At 47.8% G+C, this 22,921-nt stretch overlaps 1 protein-coding gene across 4 annotated transcripts in view; it reads right to left on the minus strand.

The window, feature by feature from the left end:
- Arvcf (ARVCF delta catenin family member) overlaps positions 1 to 22,921 on the minus strand; it is a 53,140-nt gene that overhangs the window by 15,583 nt on the left and 14,636 nt on the right. For all 4 annotated transcript variants that reach the window (XM_050123028.1, XM_050123029.1, XM_050123027.1 and 1 more), the window contains exon 3: positions 3,176 to 3,406. In XM_050123028.1, coding sequence (XP_049978985.1) covers positions 3,176 to 3,388 — 213 coding nt within the window. In that variant the 5' untranslated portion in view covers positions 3,389 to 3,406. The remainder of the gene's footprint in view (positions 1 to 3,175; positions 3,407 to 22,921) is intronic.

Raw genomic sequence — 22,921 nt, forward strand, 5'->3', positions numbered from 1 at the left:
CCCAGGCGGGGCAGGCAAGGCTCCGCCCCCCATAGGCCGGGGCGGGACTCTGCAGCTAAGCCTGCAGGGTCGCTAGCTCCAGGTCTTGGCTCCCAGCATCACACCCTAGGTTTGGTACCCCACCCCCATTCCCACACTAAGAGACTTTGGCAAAGTCTTTCTCCTGAAGTCTCAATCTACCCACAGTGAATGTGTATACGCCCATTCACCTCTACAATTGTGTAAACTGAGGTCCCATAGTGTAGACCAGGGGCAAGGTTACCATCCGGACACAAGCTACTTATCCTGTGAGTTATTTTCCTTGAGACATAGTTTTGGTATGGCCAAGCTGCAAATTCTCAGGTCCTCACTCCACTTGGGTCTCCAAGCCAAGGTCACTGCAGAGCTTAACGGGGACTTAGTGCATGACCCCACAGGGAACCCAGTTTGTATCTTGAGCTCCCCATCAAAATATAGTATCTTCTCACCCTTTGAAGGCTATTACAGTATAACACAGTGGGACAAAAGGCCAAGCCTGGAATTGCCCTGGGCTAGAAAGTCTCTGGACTGGGGCTCTTGTCAGAAGTCCTGGAAACAGAGTTGGCTTCACACCCTGAATCTATTGGGAGGTGACAGATGATGGGCTGTGGGAATCAGAGCCACCAAGACGTATCCTACTCCACCCTAAGCCTTCCAGCAGCCACACCTGGGGAGTTTGACTTCTGGAGGAAAACAAGTACCAGGAGGGCTGGAACAGAGACTGAGGCCATCCTTGTGCCTGCTATGCTACAGAGCATGCCAATGACACATGGTTTTGAGAGAGTAGAGCTGGGGGCAGCACAGGGAAGCTGGGAGGGTACAGCAAGGGAAGGGGCTCAGGTTGGATTCCCTGCCTCCCCAGCCCAATCGGAAAAGTGAAACTTGCCCTGAGGCCCCACCTCACCTCCAGGACATGCTGTACTGTGACATGCTCAAAAATGCTCATGCATGCTAGGTGCCCTCTGGCCTCAGTTTCCTCACTCAGAACAGGAGGACTTCTGACCTCCTTCATTCTCCATCCACAGTCACCCAGACCAGTGAACAGAACACAATGAGGGAAAGCAGCCTAGATCTTATGTGGAAGCTGTTTCTGCCTTCTGTGGTTTATTTTCTAGCTGCTAATGCCCAAGCCACAAACCCATTTTGGCTAAGTCTGAGGCAAGTACAGTAGCCCAGCTGCCAGGCCACAGTGGTGTGCTGCCCCACCCCACCCCACCCCGTGCCCAGGGTGAGGGTCAGCTCTGCTCCAGCTGATGAAAGCCAGGCAGCAAGGACCATGGAACAGCCCAAGGAGCAAGGCTGTGGTCTTTGACCACAGCTTCCAGGCGGCAGGCCCCAGCTTTGCCACCACTCCAAGTTCTCAACCACCTATGCTGACCTGTGCCTCAGAGTAGGTCCCGGTCACCTCTCACTGAGATTAATATACAAAGACTCAACATTAAGGCAATGGCCTTGGCCAGCCAGAGTCTCTTCCTGTCCCCATTAGCCTGTCAGATCTGGCAAGAGCCAAGAAAGCCAAGAGTGGGATGGTAAGGAGAGATACAGCCTGAGGTCAGCAGCTCAAACTATGGGAACAGCTTCCTGCTGGGGCGCTGACCGTGAGGGTGTCCTGGTCTATCCTCCCAGACTGCTGTCACCAAGATGGAGAGCAGAGTCTGTTCTGTCCTGGGAGGACAGAGTTCCTTGGTGCCTGGGGAAGAGCCTCAGGGTCAGTGGCTGCCACTAACCTCCCATGGCCCAGTTGAGCTGTTCTACTTCCTTTAGAAGGTTAGGGGTACGAAATTCACTATTTGGTTGGCAGGGTCTCCTATAAACTAGGCATGCATCCTGTCAGAGCTACAACCTCCAAGCTTCACCATCCAGAAGACTAGGCTCTGGAACTGGACTCAGCAAGCTCCTCATGGCTGTGGTTCACTCTTCTAGGCCCTCTCCCCTCAGTCCTAATTCACTGTTCTGCCTTACAGAAACCACTTAATACCATGTAGTTGAAAAAAGGTTCTTCAGCCATATGTAGTGGGGTATACCTTTAATCCCAGAAGTCACATGGCAGAGCCAGACAAATCTCTCATGAGTTTGAAGTCAGTCAGGGCTACATAGTAAGACCTTGTCTCAAAAAGAAAACCCAAGGCGGGGGGAAGGCTCCCAATGGGCTTGGGCTCTCTTGAAGATCTGGAGATCTTTGGTTCTGACTGCTCTGCATTTTAGGTTGAGTAGATGTGAATGGATGTAAGACCCGTCAGATAAGGACAGACTCAAGGGCCAGTCTCAACATGTTCAGTTTAACACAAGCAGCTTGTCTATGAGTCTCACATACCCAGTGCCTCCTTCCCTCTCTGGCTAAACTGGGCCAGGGTCCCTCCGGTCTCTAGCAAGTGTGTGCTAGGCATAGTTCCCTAGGATGAAGGTCCAGGAGGACCAGAGAAGGGCTGTGACAGCAGATGCAATGCATGGAAGCGCAGCTGCCAAGTTTAAGAGCACAGTAGTTGAACACAGGAAACTGAGGATCCATAGTCATTAAACGAGGAGCTCAGAGGACAACAGCAGGCCAATTATCTGTTCTGGTGGTGGGAGTGGTCTCTTCTTCCTACTGGTAGCCGGATGAGCCTCAGCCATAATGGAAACCTTGATAATCATAGGAGACTCCAAACCTCTGCATTTCCTCATTCTGGGACCTCCCTGCATCGTGAGGGTGTAGGGAAGGGCCAAGAAATTGTGATGCCTGGCTGTACACCCCCACTTTAGCATTCTCAGGTCCTGGCTATGGAACAGAACTCCCCACCTGGGGCCTGCATGCTGTGTAAGGGCAATGGCCAGCAGAGAAACTGATGCTTTTAGGTCACTGTGCTGTACGCAGATGGCAGGACCCTGCGGGGCTACACAGAACTCTTAAAGAACTGCCTGAAACAGATGCAATCCAGCTACCTAGGCCCTGAGGGCTTACTCAATGGAGGGCAGTGATTCTGAGGGCCAAATATGTCCTGCTCTTTTCTTCATTCCATGCCTGGCATAGAAACATGGGGCTTCTGCCCCCTTGGGATCTACTTTCCTTCCCCACCCAAGCCCAGCAGAACTACAAGTCACTGCATGTTAGCTGTGATCCACCAAGACCTCAATTGTTTCCCCACCTGGCTGTCTTCACCCTTCCCCAGGCTATTACCTGTAGAACCAGCTGTTGCCAGGCCATTGGCAGGGGCTGCCCACTGCCCACCATACCACCACTGCTCATGCCAGGCTGCTGGGCACGTTCCAGCTGCAGGGCAACGTGGCGCCGTTCTTGCTCTAGTGCCCGTGTCAGCCGCTCGAAACGGGCCTCCTGTTCCTTCACCGAGGCCAGAATGCTGGCAGCCGAGTGCACATTGCAGTCCTCCATAGCCAGGGTGCCAGCCGCCTGCAGGCAAAGCAGAACAAGCTCAGGGTGGGGTGGAGCATAGACCTGGTGAGGCCATTCAGGGCCCCCGTCACCCTACTCACAGATCACAGGACTGTCTCCCAGACCAGAGCATCCAGCTCTCTGGAGGGAAGCTGCATTGATTAAATTCTAAATTAAAAGCCATTAATCTGAGGCTGGCCGGAAGCAGGCAACTCCCTCCCTGGGAGGCTGGGCCTCTGACCCAGGTTCTTCAGTTTCCTGCCAAGCACAGCTGAGCCATGGCCCACGGGTGTCTCTGAGCCTGGTAGGAAGGATGAGGAGAACTGGTGTGCTAAGTACTATCTTCGAGGCTTCTGGCTGCCCCTGATTCTGCCAGCTAGTTCCAATCTCATGGCACCCTCAGTCCTGTCTTACAGGGACCCACAGAAGGTGAGGGTCATCAGTAGCCACACAGTCAGTATGGCCAGGTGGGAGCAGCCAACAGGCTGGTTGTTAGAGGTTACTTACTCTACTCCAAACACAGGACCCACGGTGTGGGCGGGGGGAGCACTACCTTGCAGCCCCTAGAAATATGGACTGTGGGCCAGAAGTCCAGCCTCCACTCACAGCCACTCCACCCAAGACAGGGTTGTCTCTGCTTCTCATGGCTGAATAAAACCTGGCTGAGGTTCTGGCAGACCTACATTAAGTTCAGACTTCCCTTGCTTAAAACTGGCCTGTGTGTGAGAGACCTGATCCAAGCATCTGAGGCCCAGCCCTCAGGGAGGCTCAGGCCTGCTCTCACACTAGCCCAGTGCTATTTCCTGGGGCTCCAGGGGGTTGGGGGGAGAAGGGGCTTGATGTTTGCGGTGATAAGCCAGCATTTTCCCTTGCCACTCTCTGGCTGACCAGTGTGTTTGTTTTTCAACAAAAAGTAGGCCAAGTATGCAAAGCCCAGATCCTGGCTCTTGGCTACAGGAGGGGTACAACCATACGCCACCCTCAGTGTGTGGCCTGAAGCCCAGTGCTGCTTGGGACCTGCTCCCAGCTGGCTCCACACGGACCACTGAAGCAGACGGCTGGACCACTCACCCCTGAACCAATACAGTGTCTGAGCTTAGAGAAGGAAGGTCCTACATGGAAAAGCCGTGAATGTCGTCCTGCAGCAGCCCACTGGGGACCTCAGCAGTAAAAGAGCAAGACAGCTGGGGGAAATGAGGCCCAGTGAAGGCAAGCCGTGAGTGCTGGCCCCCACAGCTGTTCATTTCCTCTGCACCTGTCACACAAGTAAAACTGTGACTGTGACCCTGCAGAAACACTGGTGTGGGCAGAGGAACTGTCCTTAGTCAACCATAGCCTGTAAAATTAGCCAAACTTCTTCTGGGAGAGGTGGTGACCACTAGGGAAAGAAACAGAAAGGGAGGTGCAGATTGGGCTCTCTGGACACCATGGCATGCAGAAACAAAAGGCATAGTCATAGCAGGGGCACTCAGCCTGCCAGCACACAAGAGGTGTTGACAGGGGAGTGATGAGCAAGCCTTGAAGAGGGTCCCAGCCTGGAGGGGAAGCTTCCCCTAGGAAGGGTTGGGAAGGGTAATGGAGCCTGATCACTTCAACTATCTATCTTGCCTGAAGCATCAGCCCACCTAAGCTGAACTTTAGAACCCCAAGGCAGAGAGGGCTGTTGATCTTGTGGACCAGAGTTTGCTTCCTTCCACCTTGTATAAAGACAGCAATTCCTGCCTTACCTGTGATTTCATCCCTGTGCCCTCCAACCCTATCTGACATAACCAAGCCTGGGCTGTAGCCCAGAGACAGCTTCCCAGACCCAAGGCACCTTAAACATGCCACAGCTCTAGGGCAAAAGGATTCGCTCTGAAGGGTGGCTCTAGACCCACTGGCTCTAGATGTGGCTGGCAGGGGTCCAGAACTCTGAGGCTAAGATGAGAAAGCGGCCAAACCCCAGGCTGGTCTTCCCACTGCCCAATACAGATAACTCAGAGCATGATCGCTGTGTTTCCCAGGGTACACCTCCAAACACTAGCTAGATTGGGAAGGGGTAGAGTCTTGGCAATTCCCATAGGAACACAGAGAGATGGTGCTGAGTCCTTACCATCTTCCCAGCCTCTCTATGTGTATCCTGTCTGCTGCTGGATGGGGTACTGACCACACAGGCTGCAGATACCCACCTAGGCTGACCAAAGGAGACCACACATGCAACACGGGTGACCAAGGCCCAGAATCCCAAAGGACAAGGTTTCACTTTGTTTTTGGATTTTTGAGTTATAAATCTCACTTTATACCTCTAGTTATCCTGGAACTCAGTGTGTAGACCAGGCTGACCTCAAACTCCCAGGGATCTATCTGCTTTTGCCTTGAGGGCTGAGATTAAAGATGTGTACCACCATGCACAGCCAAGGACATTTTTTTTAATAGCAAGTCAAAATGCTATCTTTTTTTTAAATTATTTATTTATTATATATACACTTTCCAGGATACAGTGCCAGATCTCATTACAGATGGTTGTGAGCCACCATGTGGTTGCTGGGAATTGAACTCANTACACTTTCCAGGATACAGTGCCAGATCTCATTACAGATGGTTGTGAGCCACCATGTGGTTGCTGGGAATTGAACTCAGGACCTCTGGAAGAGCAACTAATGCTCTTAACCTCTGAGCCATCTCTCCAGCCCCCTCAAAAATGCTATCTTTATTAAAACAATAACTATAATGCTGGATATAGTTACACATACCTTTAATCCCAGCACTTGGGAGACAGAGGCAAGTAGATCTTTATAAGTTTGAAGCCAGCCTGATCTATAGAGTGAGGTCTAGGACAACCAGAGCTCCACAGTGAAACTCAGAAAACAAACGAACAAAAGCAATAAATATATGTTGTCGTGGGAAGTAAAATGCGTGATTTAAAAAAAAAATGACCACAGAGGCTTCAAAGATGCTTCTCCCAGCTAGAGCCTGGGGCATAGGGCTGTAGATCTTGGGTAGGGGTTGGCACTGAATATGCATCTGCTGGAACCCAGGAATCACCTGGGACAGTCAGGAAGTGTGATGCTATGGGCCTTGACCATTGACCAGCCTTTCCTTCTAGCCTCTGCTCGCCTGGGAAGACCCCACACCACTGCTCCACACATCACCCCACCCAGGCCCCAGCATCCAGCTGCACAGTTCCTGTTAAATGTGCATAAAACATTGTGACCAAACACCGGGATGAGGCCAGAGGACCCAGGAACTTAGAGGAGGGAGTTGGAAAAGTCAGGACTGAGGTTAAACTTGGAAAACTCAACTGCAAAAGAACAGTGACTGTCAGGCATGATGGCACACAAGGACAATCTTGGTCTTGAGAGGCAGAGGCAGGAGCAGCATCACAAGACTGAGGTTAGCCTGGTCTACATAGTTGAAGGGCAGTTAGCACTGCACAGTAAAGCCCTGTCTCAAAACAAGTAAACAAACAAAAAACAGGGCTGGAAAGATGCTCAGTGGGTGAAGAGCTTGTTGCACATAACTGAAGACCTAAACTCTGGTCCCAAGAATCCATGTAAAAGCTAGACACAGTGGCACAAATGTCTGCAATCCTAGTATGATCCTGACAGGAGAATCTTGGGACTCTCCAAGGCTAGCTAGCCCAGTGCATGCAGTAGTAAACTACAAGAGAGCCCTGGTCATAAACAAGATGGACACTGAGAACTGACATCTGAAGTTTGTCCTTTGACCTCCACATGTGAACTGTGGCATATGAGTGCCCACACTTACACAATGTACACATACATACACATACACACAGTGGGGGGGGGGGGAAGAGAGAGAGAGAGAGAAAGAAAGAGAAAGAGAGAATGTTTAAAAACAAAAGCAAAAAAGAAGTGTGACAATCTAGCCACAGAGCCACAGACAAAGAGGGCAATTAGTGACCAGCATCAATCAGGTTTAGAGTCCCCATATCTGTGATCTCATAACCCACATGGGCAAGGAGAGGCATTATGCAGAAACCTTAGGCAGAAACAAGTTGATCTAGGCAAGAAGGTCTGGATGGAGACTAGAGAAAGAGTAAATCACAGACAGGAAGGCAGAGGATATGGGACAGAGAGATGGACAAACAGGTAATGAGGAGGTGGACAAGTAGAGACGGTGGAGTTAATGGAGATGATGGGTTAATGGGTGGGTGGATGCTATGTCTATAGATGAATGAGTTAACGAATGGCAAATGGAGGGATTATTATGAACGACAGGCTGGAAGGTGTATGTATTGGTGGATGAGTGAGTGGACAGATACTGAGTTTTGGAGGGAGACTAGGAGAACGGCTGGAAGGGGTAGGGTAAGGAAAGAGTGAGAGAATAGTTATGTGCCAACAGAATGAAGATGATTGTATTAGCACAAAACAGGTCATCTGGAGGGTGGATAGTCTGATGGGCAGGCAAATGACTGAGTGTAAGGATGTGTGGGAGACAAGGCAGAGCGAAGGAATGGTTGGAGGTCAGAGAGCTGAGGGAAGGATGAATGAAAAGAGACAGCTGGGCAGGACATGGTCCCAGCACTCTGGAGACAGGGGCAGGCAGGTCTGCTAGTTTGAGACTAACCTGGTCTAAGTAGAAAGTTCTAGACCAGCCAGAGCTACATAGTGAGATGTTGTCTTGGAGAGAGGGGGAGGGAGAATGGAAAGATAGGAGGGGAACTGATGGGCATAAGAATACAGGTCTCACAATGCAGAAAGGAGGCTGGGTCCTCTGCAGTGAGAGGAACCATCACTCTATGGGGAGAGCAACAGGCACTGTTGAAGGAGATGGGGTGGAGACTGACACTTTCCCCACCCCCACCCCCACCCCACAAACCTAAAGCAGCATTTGCGATCTTCTTGCTGACCCAGACATTCCTCCTCTGAAGGAGCACAGCCAAATGCCTGGCCCGGAAAAGCAAATTACAGGGCTAAGGCCAACTAGGGTCGAGGAATTAAAGGAATTTCCTAATGGTCAGTAGGGGGGCGGGAGGGGGCCTGGCAACAAGCTTGAGACCTTACCAGCCACTTATCAGAGCCCAGGAAGATGCGAGGTACAGTCAAACATTCTTCCGACCCATACTCCACACTCTGCCCATCCCAGGCAGGAAAAAAACAGGCCACCAGGAAGTAACCTGGCAGGAGCTGAATGCAGACGTGCCAAAGCCTGTCCTCTCTGCCTGTGAGGACCTCATGGGATGAGCCTTGGTCTCATGCTCTCGGCTCTGCCAGCTTCCTATATATACAAGCCTTGGGAGGACTCCATCTTTATCTTGTCATCTTCATTGGGGTCAGGCACCCAGAATCCTGGGAATGGCTTCTAGCCAAGCTCAAAAGGACAGGCGCTGTGCCCAGGCTGGGACAAGTCAGAGGAGGTCTGGAGCATGAGGTTCACAAAGCATGTCTGCACCAAGGTCTGGACCACAGAGTCTCTGGCAGGAGGGACAGGGTCCAGGATGCTGGGCTAGGAAATAGCTGTTCTCAGGCCCTTCATAGCTGCATAAAGATGCAGCAGCAGGATGTTGTGAGAATGAAACATTTCCGTATATTAAAAACACTACACTGTGGTCATTTAGAAGCAAACAAACAAGTGACAGACACACTGAGCAACATACACAGCAAGCATTCTAGGTGGAATAACAGTAATGGCTTCCTGGCTATACAATGCCTCCAGCACAACAGAGGCTGGGTAGGGTGGTGGGCCCAGCAGCACTCCCCTCTCCTCTGCGCCTAAATCATCTACAGTGGAAGCTGCATGTAGGCAGGTTCCTATATTCCCAGCTACTCAAGAGACTGAGACAGGAGGATCATTTGAGCCTAGAACGGTTGTTTTTAACCTTCCTAATGGTGCAACCTTTTAGGTTGTGGTGACCCCCAACCATAAAATTGTTTCATTGCATCTGTAATTTTGCTACTTTTATGCATCGTAATGTATCTAATATGCAGGCCATCTGATATGGGACCCTGTGAAAAGGTCATTCAACCCCTCAAAAGAGTCATGACCCACATGTTGAGAAGTTGAGAACTTCTGCCTTAGGAGCTCAAGACCAGGCTGGGCAACACAGTGAGACCCCCAGCTCAAAAAGAAAGAAAGAGAAAGAGAGAGAGAGGGAAAGAGAGAGAGAGAGAGAGAGAGAGAGAGAGAGAGAGAGAGAGAGAAGAGAAGAGAAGAGAAGAGAAGAGAAGAGAAGAGAAGAGAAGAGAAGAGAAGAGAGCTCAGCAGTTAAGAGCACGAGCACAAACTGCTCTTCCAGAGGACCCAAGTTCAAGTTCCAGCACTCATATGACATCACACCTGCCTGTAACTCCAAGATCTGACACCCTTACATAGTCATACAAGCGGGCAAAACCAATGTATATAAAAATAATAAATTATTTCTTTAAAAAATGAGGCGGTAGTGGGCAGAGGAGGGCAGATATGCAGAACTTCAAAAGACAATTGTCCTGTTGGGATTAAGTATTTAACATTCACTGGTTAAGTAATATCCTTAATTCATAAGGTACTCTTTTATTTTTACTGCCTTATTTCATTTTTTTGGTGACAGGGTTTCTCTGTGTAGCTCTGGCTCTCCTGAAACTAGTTCTGTAGCCAGGCTGGCCTGGAACTTGAAGTTCCACCAGCCTCTGCCTCTCGAGTGCTGGGATTAAAGATGTGCACCACCACTGCACAGCTGCTCATAAGGTGCTCTTATATAAATCTTTTTTTTTTAAGCCAGCTGAAACTAGGTAAAATGGCATACACAGGTGACATGGCTGAAGACTTCAAGCAAGAGGTGTGGGAATGACTATGTGCACACATCTGTAAGCAGAGAAAGACTAGGAGGACCCATATCCTGGGGTCATTGTAGCTGGGGCATCCTGGTCCCGGGGTTGATCCAGGGCTCCAAGTATGCACAGGTGAGGAGCAGGGTTGTGGGTATAATCACGTCTAAGAAAGGGGAAGAGAAAGTCATCTTTTCAAGCAGGTTCTGGAGACACCAAGTCTGCTGGGGAGGAAGAGGGGTGGGGAGGCAAGGGGAGAAGGATGAGGGAGGAGTTTGCTGCCCAGAGAAGCAGTTGGATTTTCAGGCAGCTTGGAAAACCTAATCAGATACAGCCTGGAAAATTAGATTTCCCACAAAGAGACAGACCATTCTGGCAGAGGGTCGGGTGGAGGTGGGGCGGGGAGACACACTCCTCAGGGACTTCTATCTCCTAGGGTGTGCTCGCCTCAACAGCACTGCTTTAGGAAATGGACCTCCTGAGTACAGAAATCCTCAGGGGGTTCTTGCCTTACACACTTTGGACCAAGGGCTGTCCAGGGTCAAGGAAAAATGGTTGACCCTAGAACAGAGGGCCTCTGAGTAGAGAGATCCAGGGAGATTAGGATTATGTCAGGGCTGATTTGAGAGGCTGGGGCTCTGATCACAGACAGAGAGCTACTTTGGCGCCCGAGGTCCAGCGAAGGAGCGATTCTGGGGGCTGTCAGTCAGTGAAAGATGTACTGTCAGGCAGGTGGGCATGTCAGCATTCTAGTAACTGTGTCCTCTTCTGTAGGCGGCCTGAGCCACAGGGAGCTACTGCTCAAGATTTGGCTCAAGATTTCTCTGGGGAAAGACACCTGTTCTCTGGTTTCCTTCAAGCCTCCATGTTCCACGAGATTCATCTCTCTATAAGGACAAAGGGGATATGGAAGATATATTTCCCCTACCCCATCTGTGCCTGACACAGACACCAGCTTACAACCTTTGCAAGCTCTGAAGTGTCTCTTAAGTAGCTGGTGTCAACCGTGAGGACCAAGGGTGCTCCCCCAGTGTGTGTCCTCTCATATGGAAATGGAGCCACTCCCCACTTGGTTGGAGGTGTTGTTGGGCTACAATGGGTCCACCTTGGCAGAAGTCCCTCCATGACAATTCCCTTTCCTCCTCAAACAAGCTTAGTACACTCCATCCAATTACAAAGCCCACATAGGTTACCCACTGAGTGGGGTCAGGACCGGCCTACTGCTTTCACCCCTCTGAAAGTCAGTCAGATGGTAATTGTCAGTGGCTTCCCATCCCAAGGAGACAGGAAGGAAGGTGTAGAGGTCCCAGGCACAGAATCAAACTTGCCTCCCTACATTCTGGGGTGGACATGAAGATCAAGGTACTCTGAAGAGGGGACTGAGGTTCTCAGCAGGTTTGGGAGGCCCACTCTTATCCCTACTGGTACTTATGGCCCCTTAGGGGCCCTGTGAAGGACAGTGTCCTGCAAGATAAGGGCCTCAGCTGGGCAGGTGCAGCAGTCACTGACTGCTGGCTGCCAGCCCTGCAGACTGTGCTGTTGGCTTGCAATGTCCTTCCCCCCGCCCCGCCCCCCTGCCTCAGATGGTGGGACCCCTCCTGCCAGGCCCCTCCATTACCATGGCAACACCCAGGCTTCTCTAGAGGGACAGAGCTTCTTTGTGGTGACACAAAGCCCCTTTGAGGTGTGCCCCCCCCCCCGCTGTAGTCAGAGAGCCTCTGAAGGACAAAGGTGGCCCCCAGTCCAGGCTCCCAGGATACAAAGCCAAGGAGATGGGATAGGGAAGCCTAGTGGTTGGCACTGTGCTCTGACTACCCATGGAACAGGCCGTAGGTCAGGGGAAGCTGGTTAAGGATTGTCAGACAGACGCCAGCACAAGCAGGAGCTGTTCTCGATGCTTCAGAGTCTTACTGTCTCCTGTATCCTTGTGACAACGAAGACACTGCTAGGTGGTGAGAAAGGGACTCTCATGGGATATGAAACACCTGAACTGGCAATGAGGACCATACTGGGCTGAAGACCCCATGGAAACTGGGATGCTGGAAGTCCTCTGCAGATAGGCGCATAGGGTCAGACAGCTTCTGGGCTGGAAGGAGAGGTTCAATACCAAGTCTGCTGAGCAGTCTTGGCGATGACATCCAGGTCTTGCTCCAGCTCTCTGTCACTTTTATTTCTCTGACATCAGTTCCCCTTGCCAGAGGATCTCAACTTCCTGCTTGTCCTAGAAAAAAACTGTAGGCTAGACCAGCTTTGCTACATCCCAGGACAGGCATGGTGAGGAGAGTCTCACTGTGGACTGGCTCATTCCAAAGTTGGGGACAGTTTAAGTCCATGGTGACAGGCATCCTATGTAGACCCTCCCTAGTGCAGTAGCTATATATGTACTCCATTATCACAGTCCAGGAGGCCAAGAGATGGCCAGGCCCCCCGAGAGCAAGCCTCGGCCAGAGGTAGCCCAGACGTGGATCCCCCTCCCAGCTATCCTGGCCTGAAGGGGTCCTGCCCACCCTGACTGATGCTGACCAGGCACTTGGCAGTGCCCTGGCATTCTGGGCTCTCTGCCCAGAGGTCCTCACCAAGTGACCCCAGTCTGACCCACAACAGCTTTGCTAACTAAGCCCTGAGTGGGGTAATGAGTCCTACTGGCAGTATGAGACAGCATGGGCTCTGGTGGAGTGGAGGGGATATCCATCCTTTTGTGTAGAAGTGTACCCAAGCTTCAGGGACACCAGCCAAGAGACCATTCTCAACTCGGCAGCATCTGTGAATCAGGAAGCAGCACATGTGGCTCTAACACAGGCTCCAGTTACCCTCCCCAACCCGCTTCCCCATGGGCATTCAAGCTATCTGCTGACACTGTGGACATGAGGACACTATGCAAGGATGTGCAAATCCCCACAGTCAGCACACATAGGCTCACACAGAACGTTCAGGGGCTCCTCTACCAGGGAGGCTGCTTAGCCGGTACCTAACCCATCCTCCCTGCTGAAGCCTGCTCAACTGGGAGTATCCACACTAACAGGCCAGGGACCACCAACACAAACAAGCAAGAAGAGTCCTGCCTTGTAAACAAACAGTGGGAATGGGCGAGGGCTTTCCCCTCCCTCACCCAGTGCAGACTTGGCCCTCCAGTGCTCTGGCTTCCCCACTCACAGGCCCCAGAGCCTCTGGGAACCGGACTTGCTTTTATCCAAACGCTGTCATCAAGAGTGGGAATGCTGATGATGTGGAGATCCTTTTACTGGAGAGGGGGGAGATATTTTCTGAGACAGGAGCCTTCTATGTATCCCACCTCCATAAACATTCCCCTCCTAAAAGGATCCCTAAATTATCAGCATTCCCTGTTCTTAGTGACAGCATTTGAGACAGGATCCTTCTATGTATCCCAGGCTCAATAGGTAGCCAAGGTTGAGCCTGAACTTCTGTACCTCCTGTTTTATTACAGGGACACAACACCATGTCATACTAGTAACCGAACCCAGAGCTCTGTGTATGCCAGGTACTCTGTCACTGAGTTACACTCCCAGCCAGTTATGGGGATCTCCTCAAAGTCAACCACAGGCCTATGTCGCAACCACACTTCTGCTGTGAGAGGCCTGGGAAAGCTGCCTTCAGCAGAGTCACATGAGTGCACTTCCTAGCACAGAAGTGAGAAACTATGGCCATGACCCTCAAAAAGGTTAAAGATGTTGTGTGATGGACTGGAAACAGGACACAATGAAAAGGAACCACCGTAAATGCCTTTTACAAAACCACAGCAAAAGCAGTCGATTACAGAGAGGAGTAGCAGCGAGAGAAAATCATTCCTTGTGGGGTGGAAAGCAAACTCAAGCTGCAACAAGCACAAAATGACAAAACGAGCAAAATGGCAGGGAGACTCCCAGAGCAGAAGAGAAGAGTTTCAACCACACCACCGAGACCCACTCAGAAACTGCTCAGGGGGGCTTGTTGGGAACCCGGGCAGGTCAGCTTTCTGTCCAAGAAGAGGCTGTCTTCAGCTGTTTCTACTGTTAATAACAATACCACACACCAAGGATGTGAGGTTAGTGAGAAAAGCAGCTGACTCAGGCTTATGATTCTGGTCTAAGGTCAAGAGGCTGCAACCAAGGTGGCCTTGTGGGTGGGGCTGCAGGTGTAAGACATCACATGCTAGAGACATGGAACACAAGAGACCCACGCAACTGGCCTGTACGGCAGAACCACTCTTAGATAACCATCAACAATTAAACAAATAGGTTAACCTATTCACGAGGGCAGAGCCCTAATCACCTCCCCAAGCCTCTGTCCGGCCCCAGTTCTTATTATCTTATAAAGTGAAATTAAATTTCAGCCTGAGGTCTGGAGGAAACAATTCATATTCAACCACAGCAGAAGCCCTAGCAACCATGGACACGTCTCTCAGCATTTTAGAGGTTTCATCACGGTCCCATTTCTTCCAGTCTCCTCCTGGGCTGGGCCTATTGTGTGGCATAAGCACTCTGCCTGGATCCGACCCACCGGGCTTGGTCTGGATCACTTTCCCACCAGACTGTGTCAAGCCCTAGAGGGGCCGCTGCTCGTCAACAGATACTAACAGCCTGACTGCCACTTCTTAAATCTTAGATGCTTTCATGGTTAGGGAGAGCTGACGGCTTCTAAAAAGCACAGTACTGTTCCTTTCTCACTCGGAGGGTGTTTTCCTTTTGTTTGTTACCTAAGTTGGTCTTGAACTCCTGGTCTTAGGTTACTGAGTAACTGGGACTACCAGTGTGAGGTCTTCAGAAACATTAAACCAGCCCTGAAATCCTTCAGGAGCAGCAGGTGAAGCTTCCTAATTTTCAGTCTCATGACTCCTCCGTTCCATCACACTTCTCAGAGCAAACATGTGTTTCCATGTTACCCAGAGTCCTGGCCTCTAAAGAAGTGTTTAAGAATCAAAGCAAGCCCTAGAGATCCGAGGTTGACTCCCAGGACCCAGACAGGGCGGCTCACAACTACCTGTCTCCCCAGCTCCAGGAGCTCTGACACCCTGACAGTTCTAGGCTCTGGGAGTGCCTGCACTTACATATGCACATACAACTAAAGACAAAAAGAATCAAAAGAGGGAAATGAACATCAGGCCTCAAATTCAAGATAACCAGAAGAAACCCATATTTACTGTACAGAACAAGTGTTGGGGTGATTCTCCCAGGAGTCTGAGGCATAAAGATACCAGCAGTGTCACCTGACTGCTCCTGGGAGCACTGCCACTATCGCAGGAACAGGACCTGCGGGCCGAGAGCTGCAATAGACTAGGTTTGAATCAACCCAAGAATCATGAAACAGAAGATCTGACCAAGCCAAGCAGCTCAACAGCACATGGCATTCTTCTTTATTAGGAAAGAGCCGGGGAGCACACACCTTGAATTTCAGCGGGAGGCAGAGATGGCTGGATCTCTGTGCATTAAGGCCAGCCTGGTCTACAAAATGAGTTCCAGGACAACCAGGGCTACATAAAGAGACCTTGTCTCCATAAATAAAAATAAAATAAAAAGGCAGTAAGAAAGTCTGATGGACTGCTCCCACTGTTGTCCGAGCACTTACGAGGCTGAGGCAGGACCACTTTAAGTTTAGGCCTATTTGAGTTACAAAGTGAGACTGTAACGTGAAACAGAAGATGGTTAGAAATTATGACCAACATATTGGATAATCTACACAGAGTGAACAAATACCTAGAAATAGACCATCTGTCAAGACTGAATCATGAAAGAAAATCCTAAGCAAAGCAGTCCTCATTTACTGTGGGAAACAGACTCAAGCCTCACGGTAAGGCCCAAACCCAAGTGTGGGGTTCAAGGCAGCCTAGATGAAGCACTCCTTCTGCCTCAGTCTTCTGAGAAGCCGAGATTGTAGGTACTAGCCATTTGCCTGCTTGGTACCTCAATATCCTTTTACTACTGTTTTTGGCTTTGTATTAATGACTTTTAATTACCATACCTCAAAGGATGAGTAGTTAAAAATGACAATAATTTAGTAAGTCCTTTTGAGTTAATATAATGCCATCAACTTAGAGTAATATTAAAAATATAAAACAGAGATCAGGAAAAATAAGCAAAACAAAATGCACTGGATACCACTGTATATTTTTTGAGGGGAGGGTTTTTTTTGCTTTGTTTTTTTGTTTTGTTTTGTTTTGAGACAGGGTCTCATCATGTAGCTCTGGCTGTCCTGGAACTCACTATGTAGACCAAGCTGACCTCGAACTTAAAGAGATCTGCCTGCCTCTGCTTCCTAAGTGTTGGGATTAAAGGCGTGTACTACCATACCCAGCAACCACTGTACATTTCTAAGGCATCAATTTATCCTGAAAATTGACAATTGAGAGAACAGGAAAATAAGCATTTATCTTGCCTTTTCAGTAAAAACTAGATTCAAGGAAACTATGCTCCTTTAGTCTTCTACTTTTCAACCTGTCTTATTAAGCATATATAATTGGTGTCAAGGACATTTTCATATGTATATATTATGTATTTTGGTCATATTTACCCTAGCCACCCTCTCCTCTTTTTATTTTATTTATTTATTTATTTTGGTTTTTCGAGACAGGGTTTCTCTGTGGCTTTGGGGCCTGTCCTGGAACTAGCTCTGTAGACCAGGCTGGTCTCGAACTCACAGAGATCCGCCTGCCTCTGCCTCCCGAGTGCTGGGATTAAAGGCGTGCGCCTACCCTCTCATCTTCTCCCAACTGCCTGATTCCCCTCCCTTTTCCCAGTTAGTCCCCTCCTACTTATCTTATAAATCCCGAGGAAGGGATGACGGCTTCCTAAGGTCCCCTTCTATGAAAGGGTGATGTGCAAATCGTGTATGGATAATTACAGTTGACCAGAGCTAATGGCCTTGTCCTGCCTGGCAATGGGCATTCTCCAGCATTCCCCTTCCTTCCTGCAGTTATTAAATTCTTCTCACTCCTCTCTGGTGGCGTTCCCTAAGCCTTGAAGGAGTGGGTAGAGGTCCCACTTATGTCTGAGCACTTGTGAGTCTCTGCAGTTATCACTGTCTACTGCAAAACTAAGCTTCTCTGACCGATGTTGACAGCAACACTAATCCAGGAGCATGAAAATAGTCATTTAGAAGAGAACCTAATGGGCAAATTATGTCCACTTAGCAAACCAACAGCCATAGCTTGCACACTGGGGTCTATGACCTCCCAGCCATGGGCTTCTGACCAGGTTTACAGTAGCAGACATGAATTCCCTTATCAATAGGCCTCAATTCCAATCAGAAAATAGTTGGCTACCCTCATAATAGATTGCCACATCATGTCTGGACAGTCATAGTATTGCATGCAGGGTCCACAGCTCTATTAGGTTTCCCTAAAAGAACAGACTGATAGATGAAAACACTACATGGGGCTTATTATAGTGGCCGATAACTGTGGTTGAAGAAGCACAACAATGGCTCTCTCTCCAAAGGCCAAAATTCAGTTACTGTTCAGTCCATAAGATTAGATGTCTTAGATGTCTCAACCTAGGGCTGGAGTCCTGGAGGATTTCCCAGAGGACTGCTCGTCTTTAGTCTCTGTTGGAATCCTGAAGGAGTATGTTCTAATATTAGCAAAGTCATGCTTCAGCAACAGCACAGGTAAACCTGACAGTAAGAGAGAAGGCAAACAGGCAAAAAGCAAAAGTTTCTTCCTTCTTTTGTGTCCTTTTATGTGGGCTACCACCAGACTGTGTGACCCAGGGTGGGGTAGGGGGCTTTGTCCTGCCTCAACGTGGTGATGTGACAGAATTCTTTTGACTCCCTATGGGAGGCCTTACCCTCTCTGAAGAACAGATGGGGGTAGGATGAGGAGAATGTAGGGGGAGCAAGAAGAGGAGACAAAGGGGGGACTGGGATTAGTATATAAAAGAATAAAATAAAATACAAAAAGATTTATTTATTATGTATACAGTGTTCTGCCTGTATGTATTCCTGCAGGCCAGAAGAGGGCACCAGTTCTCATTACAGATGGTTGTGAGCCCATGTGGTTGCTAGGAATTGAACTCAGGACCTTTGGAAGAGCAGGCAGTGCTCTTAACCACTGAGCCATCTCTCCAGCCCCATGTTTTTTCTTTTATTAGGCTTTTGATCACTGGTTGGCTCCTTTTTGGTTACAGGCCTACACTATTTCCTTCTTATCTCTAGTCTTGCAACCTGTTGTTGATGCTGATTCAGAATATTAAATGGCAGAATTCTAGAAGGAATCCATCTCATGTCATAGCCTTTGTGTGACTTTTATTATCACAAGAAAGGTGAACCACATGGTGGCTCACAACCATCTGTAATGGAGTCTGGTGCCCTCTTCTGGCCTGCAGACATACACACAGACAGAATATTGTATACATAATAAATAAATAAATAAATATTTAAAGAAAATAAAAGAAAAGAAAAAACAAAAACAAAACTCCAGAACCAGATGGCTTCATTGGTTAACTCTACCTAATGTTTAAACACTCAGAAACTGGCCGGGCGTTGGTGGCGCACGCCTTTAATCCCAGCACTCGGGAGGCAGAGGCAGGAGGATCTCTGAGTTCGAGACCAGCCTGGTCTACAGAGCTAGTTCCAGGACAGGCTCCAAAGCCACAGAGAAACCCTGTCTCGAAAAACCAAAAAAACAAAAAAAACCACTCAGAAACTAATACTAATCTCCCTTCAACTCTCCCCCCACCAAAAAAAGGATAGCATACTGCCAAATCGATTATTCCTTGAGGTGCATCATCCTGATAGTAAATTCAGACAAAAGCACCAGAAGAGAATTATAGATCCATATAACCAGTCACTACCAAGGCAAAACACTATCCAATCAGCAATACATAAGAAAGATTTTAATCTCTGACCATGTGGCATTTGCTCCTGGAATTCAAGCATGGTTCAACATACAAGAGTATGTTCAACCCTTTGTACCAATATAACAAAAGTCAATATACCACATTAATACATGAATTAATAATGTGATGATGTGGGAAGTCCTTCTATATATGTGTTGCTTTTATTGGTTAATGAATAAAGAAACTGCTTTGAGCCTATAGCAGGACAGGAGAGAGCTATGCGGGGTGGGGGTGGGGGAACTAAACTGAATGCTGGGAGAAAGAAGGCAGAGTCAGTGAGAAGCCATGTAGCCACTGAAGGGAACAGACATGCAGGAACATTGCCAGTATACCACAGCCATGTGGTGATACACAGGTTAATAGAATGGGTTAAATTAAGATGTAAGAGTTAGCCAATAAGAAGCTAGGGCTAATGGGCCGCGCAGGGATTTAATTAATACAGCTTCTGTGTGGTTATTGCAGGGCTGAGCAGCCAGGAACAAACAGGCGGCCTCCTACAACAATGTGGTAATGTATTACCACATTAATACATGAATACATACATTAATTAAGGTGACAAAACAATGTAAATTAATACAGAAAAACTGACAACTTAGCATCCTTTTGTTATGAAACAAAACATTCAAACTAGGCAGTAAACTTTTTAACATGACAAAAGCTATATATGGAAGGCACATAGTAAACACCTTCAAGGGGAAAAAAAAGAAAGCTTTTCTCCAAAGATCAATGGCACATGCCTGTAATGCCAGTATGTGGAAAGCTGAGATGGGAAGATTGCTAGAGGCTTGAGACTGGCCTGGGCTACTCAGAGAGAGGCCAGTCAGTGCTACTTAGCAAAAACAAAACAAAAAGGATACCTGTTTTCATCATTTCATTCAACACAGTAGTAGAGTGTGGTAGTTTGAAAAAGAAAAAAAAAAGAGGCCCCCATAGGGAATTGCACTATTAGGAGGGGTGGCTTTGCTGGAAGAAGTACATCATTGTGGGGGTGGGCTTCACTGTTCAAGCTCCTATGTTCAAGCTATGCCCAGTGATACAGGTCATTTCCTGTTCAAGATGTGGAACTCTCAGCTCCTTCTCCAGCATCACATCTGCCTGCATGCTGCCATGTGCCGCCATGTCGTACCATGATAATGGACTAAACCTCTGAACTGTAAGCCACCCAAATTAAATGGTTTCCTTTATGACAGTTGCTGTTATCTTGGAGTCTCTTCACAGCAATAACTCAGACACAGGGGTCCTAGCCAAAGCAATTAGTCAAGAAATGGGCATAATCCCAGCACTTGGGGAACAGAAGAAAGCAGATCTATGTGAGTTTGAAGCCAGCCAGGTCTACATAGAGAGTTTCAGGACAGCCAAACTACATAGTGGGAACAAAAGGTAGCCCCTAAAACCTTAACTGCATGGAAATACATTAGCACTAAAAACAAAATCAGCGAAGCTGTAAGATACAACTTCAACACAGAGAAATCAGTTGCAATTTTGCATACTAATAACAAAGAATCCAAAATGAAAAGATAAAAATCTACTCCATTTATAACCAGGTGGTAACACATTCTAAAATCCCAAGGGAGCTGTGACAAGTACATTGTAAATTTGAAACTGGCCTGGGCTACATGGTGAGTTTAAGGCTAGCCTGAGTAACAAAGTGAAAACTCATTTCAAAAACACCAGAGGGCTGGAAATGGTATTTAGCAGCAGAGTGCTTGTCTAACATGTACAGAGCCCTCTATTTGATCCCTAGCACAATGCATATAAAATCTGCCATTCACAATAGCAAGATAATAAATAAAAAACCAACAACAATATAGTGATACTAGGAATGTATTTCAATAGAATGCATGCCTAGCACATAAACAGTCTTGGGTCCAATCCCCAGCACCACACAAACCAGGCATGCTTGTAGGACATGCTTGTAATTCCAACCTTCCAAGTGGAGGAGTTCAGGGTCATTCTTAGCTACATATCAAGTTCCAGAGCAGCCTGGTGAAGGAGATCCTGTCTCAAAACCATCACCATTAACAGCAGCGGTGGCAGAAATAAATGTAAGATTTGTACACTGAAAACTAGAAAAGACATAAATAAAAAATGGCATAGTTTAGAGGTCAGAGGGCAACATGGGGGAGTTGATTCTTTCCTTTCACCATGTGGCCTACAGGGGTAATCTCAGGTCATCAAGCTTGGTGGCGAGTCTTCACCCACTTAGCCACCTTGCCAGCCCTAAAACTTTACTAATATTTATGATAACACTATAGTTAAGTATTTAATGTATTTCAAACCAAAATCTCAATGCCATGTGTCAAAAGATTCACTAAGACCTCAGAGGAGACCACAGACCCACAACAGTCTTGAAAAAAAAAACAAAGCTGGAAGGCTCATACTTTTGACTTCAAAACATTTTTTACAAGTTTGGTACACGCAGGCAGATCTCTGTGTTCAAGGCCAGCCTGGTTTACAGCATGAGTTCCAAGACAGCTAGTGAGGCGCGAGAAATCCTGTCATGAAAAACAAACAAAAAACACGGAATCAAAACCATAAAAGCAGACACACATACACTGTTCAATGGCACAAAATACAAAAAAGCAGGTCTCAGTCATACAGCCAAATGACTTTCAACAAGGGTGATAGGCCACTCAATGAGGACACACAATCTTCTCAACAAACAGCTGAAGAAACTTGACATCACATGGGAATGAAGTGGATCCTTATCTTTCGCCATATATGTCCAGTACCTCAAAACGAACCAGAAACCCAAATAAAAGAACACTTGACACTAAACCTACAAGAAATTGTTTATAACATTTATGGATTTTTATAACATTTATGGATTTGGCATTTCTAAGATGCCAAAGTAACTGGCAATAAAATAATAAAATGATGAGTTCAGAATTATAAACATGGGGCTGCAGGTAAAAACAAGAGTAGCAGGTAAAAAGCAAGGCCCTGGCTTCAATCCCTAGCAACAAACCAATCAACCAAACAAAAAATTAAAGCCATCTAAACCAGGTGTGATGATACAAGCCTGTCACTGCAGCATTTGTGAGGCTGTGAGAGGTGAATTAATCGAAGTTCAAGCCCAGCCTCAGTCACACTCCAGATGCAAGGCCAATCTAGGTCACAGGAATCCTATCTCAAAAATCAACAACAACAAAAAGTCAACCAAGAAACTGGATGCAAAAGAGGGCTGGGTAGTTAAGGAATAAGTCTGAACTTGATATGGTGACACACTTTTTTAATCCTAATACTCAGGAGACTAAAGAAGTTGAATCCCTGGGAGTTCAGAGACCCTGTCTGAGGAAAACCAAAAACTAAATAAATATATAAAATTTTTGGTGCTGGAGCAATTGCTCAGTGGTTAGGAGCACTTTCTGTTCTTCCAGAGGAACCAAGTTCAGTTCCCAGCACTCACATGGCAGCTCACATCCTTCTGTAACTCTAGTCTCAGGGGACCTAACACCCTCTTCTGGTCTCTGCAGGCACCAGACACAAATGGTGTACAGACACACATGCAGGCAAAACATGCATACAAATTAAAACAAAATCAATCTTTTTTTTTACATATTTATTTATTTATTATGTATACAATAGTCTGTCTGCATGTATGCCTGAAGAGGGCACCAGACCTCGTTACAGATGGTTGTGAGCCACCATGTGGTTGCCGGGAATTGAACTCAGGACCTTTGGAAGAGCAGGCAATGCTCTTAACCGCTGAGCCATCTCTCCAGCCCCAACAAAATCAATCTTTAAAAAAAAAGTAAAGTAAAATCTTTTAAAAACAAAACAAAAAACCCAAGATGCAGAGAGAAAATCTGTTTGTCAAAAGAGAGGGCCATATCATCTATGGATAATATACAGAATATAAGAGTAACTAAAGGGGGCTGGAGAAATGGCTCAGTGGTTAAGAGCATTGCCTGCTCTTCCAAAGGTCCTGAGTTCAATTCCCGGCAACCACATGGTGG

The sequence above is a fragment of the Alexandromys fortis genome, unplaced genomic scaffold, assembly GCF_014885135.2.
Source record: "Alexandromys fortis isolate MF-2015 unplaced genomic scaffold, M_Fortis_MF-2015_v1.1 scaffold_219, whole genome shotgun sequence".
Lineage (NCBI taxonomy): Eukaryota > Metazoa > Chordata > Mammalia > Rodentia > Cricetidae > Alexandromys > Alexandromys fortis.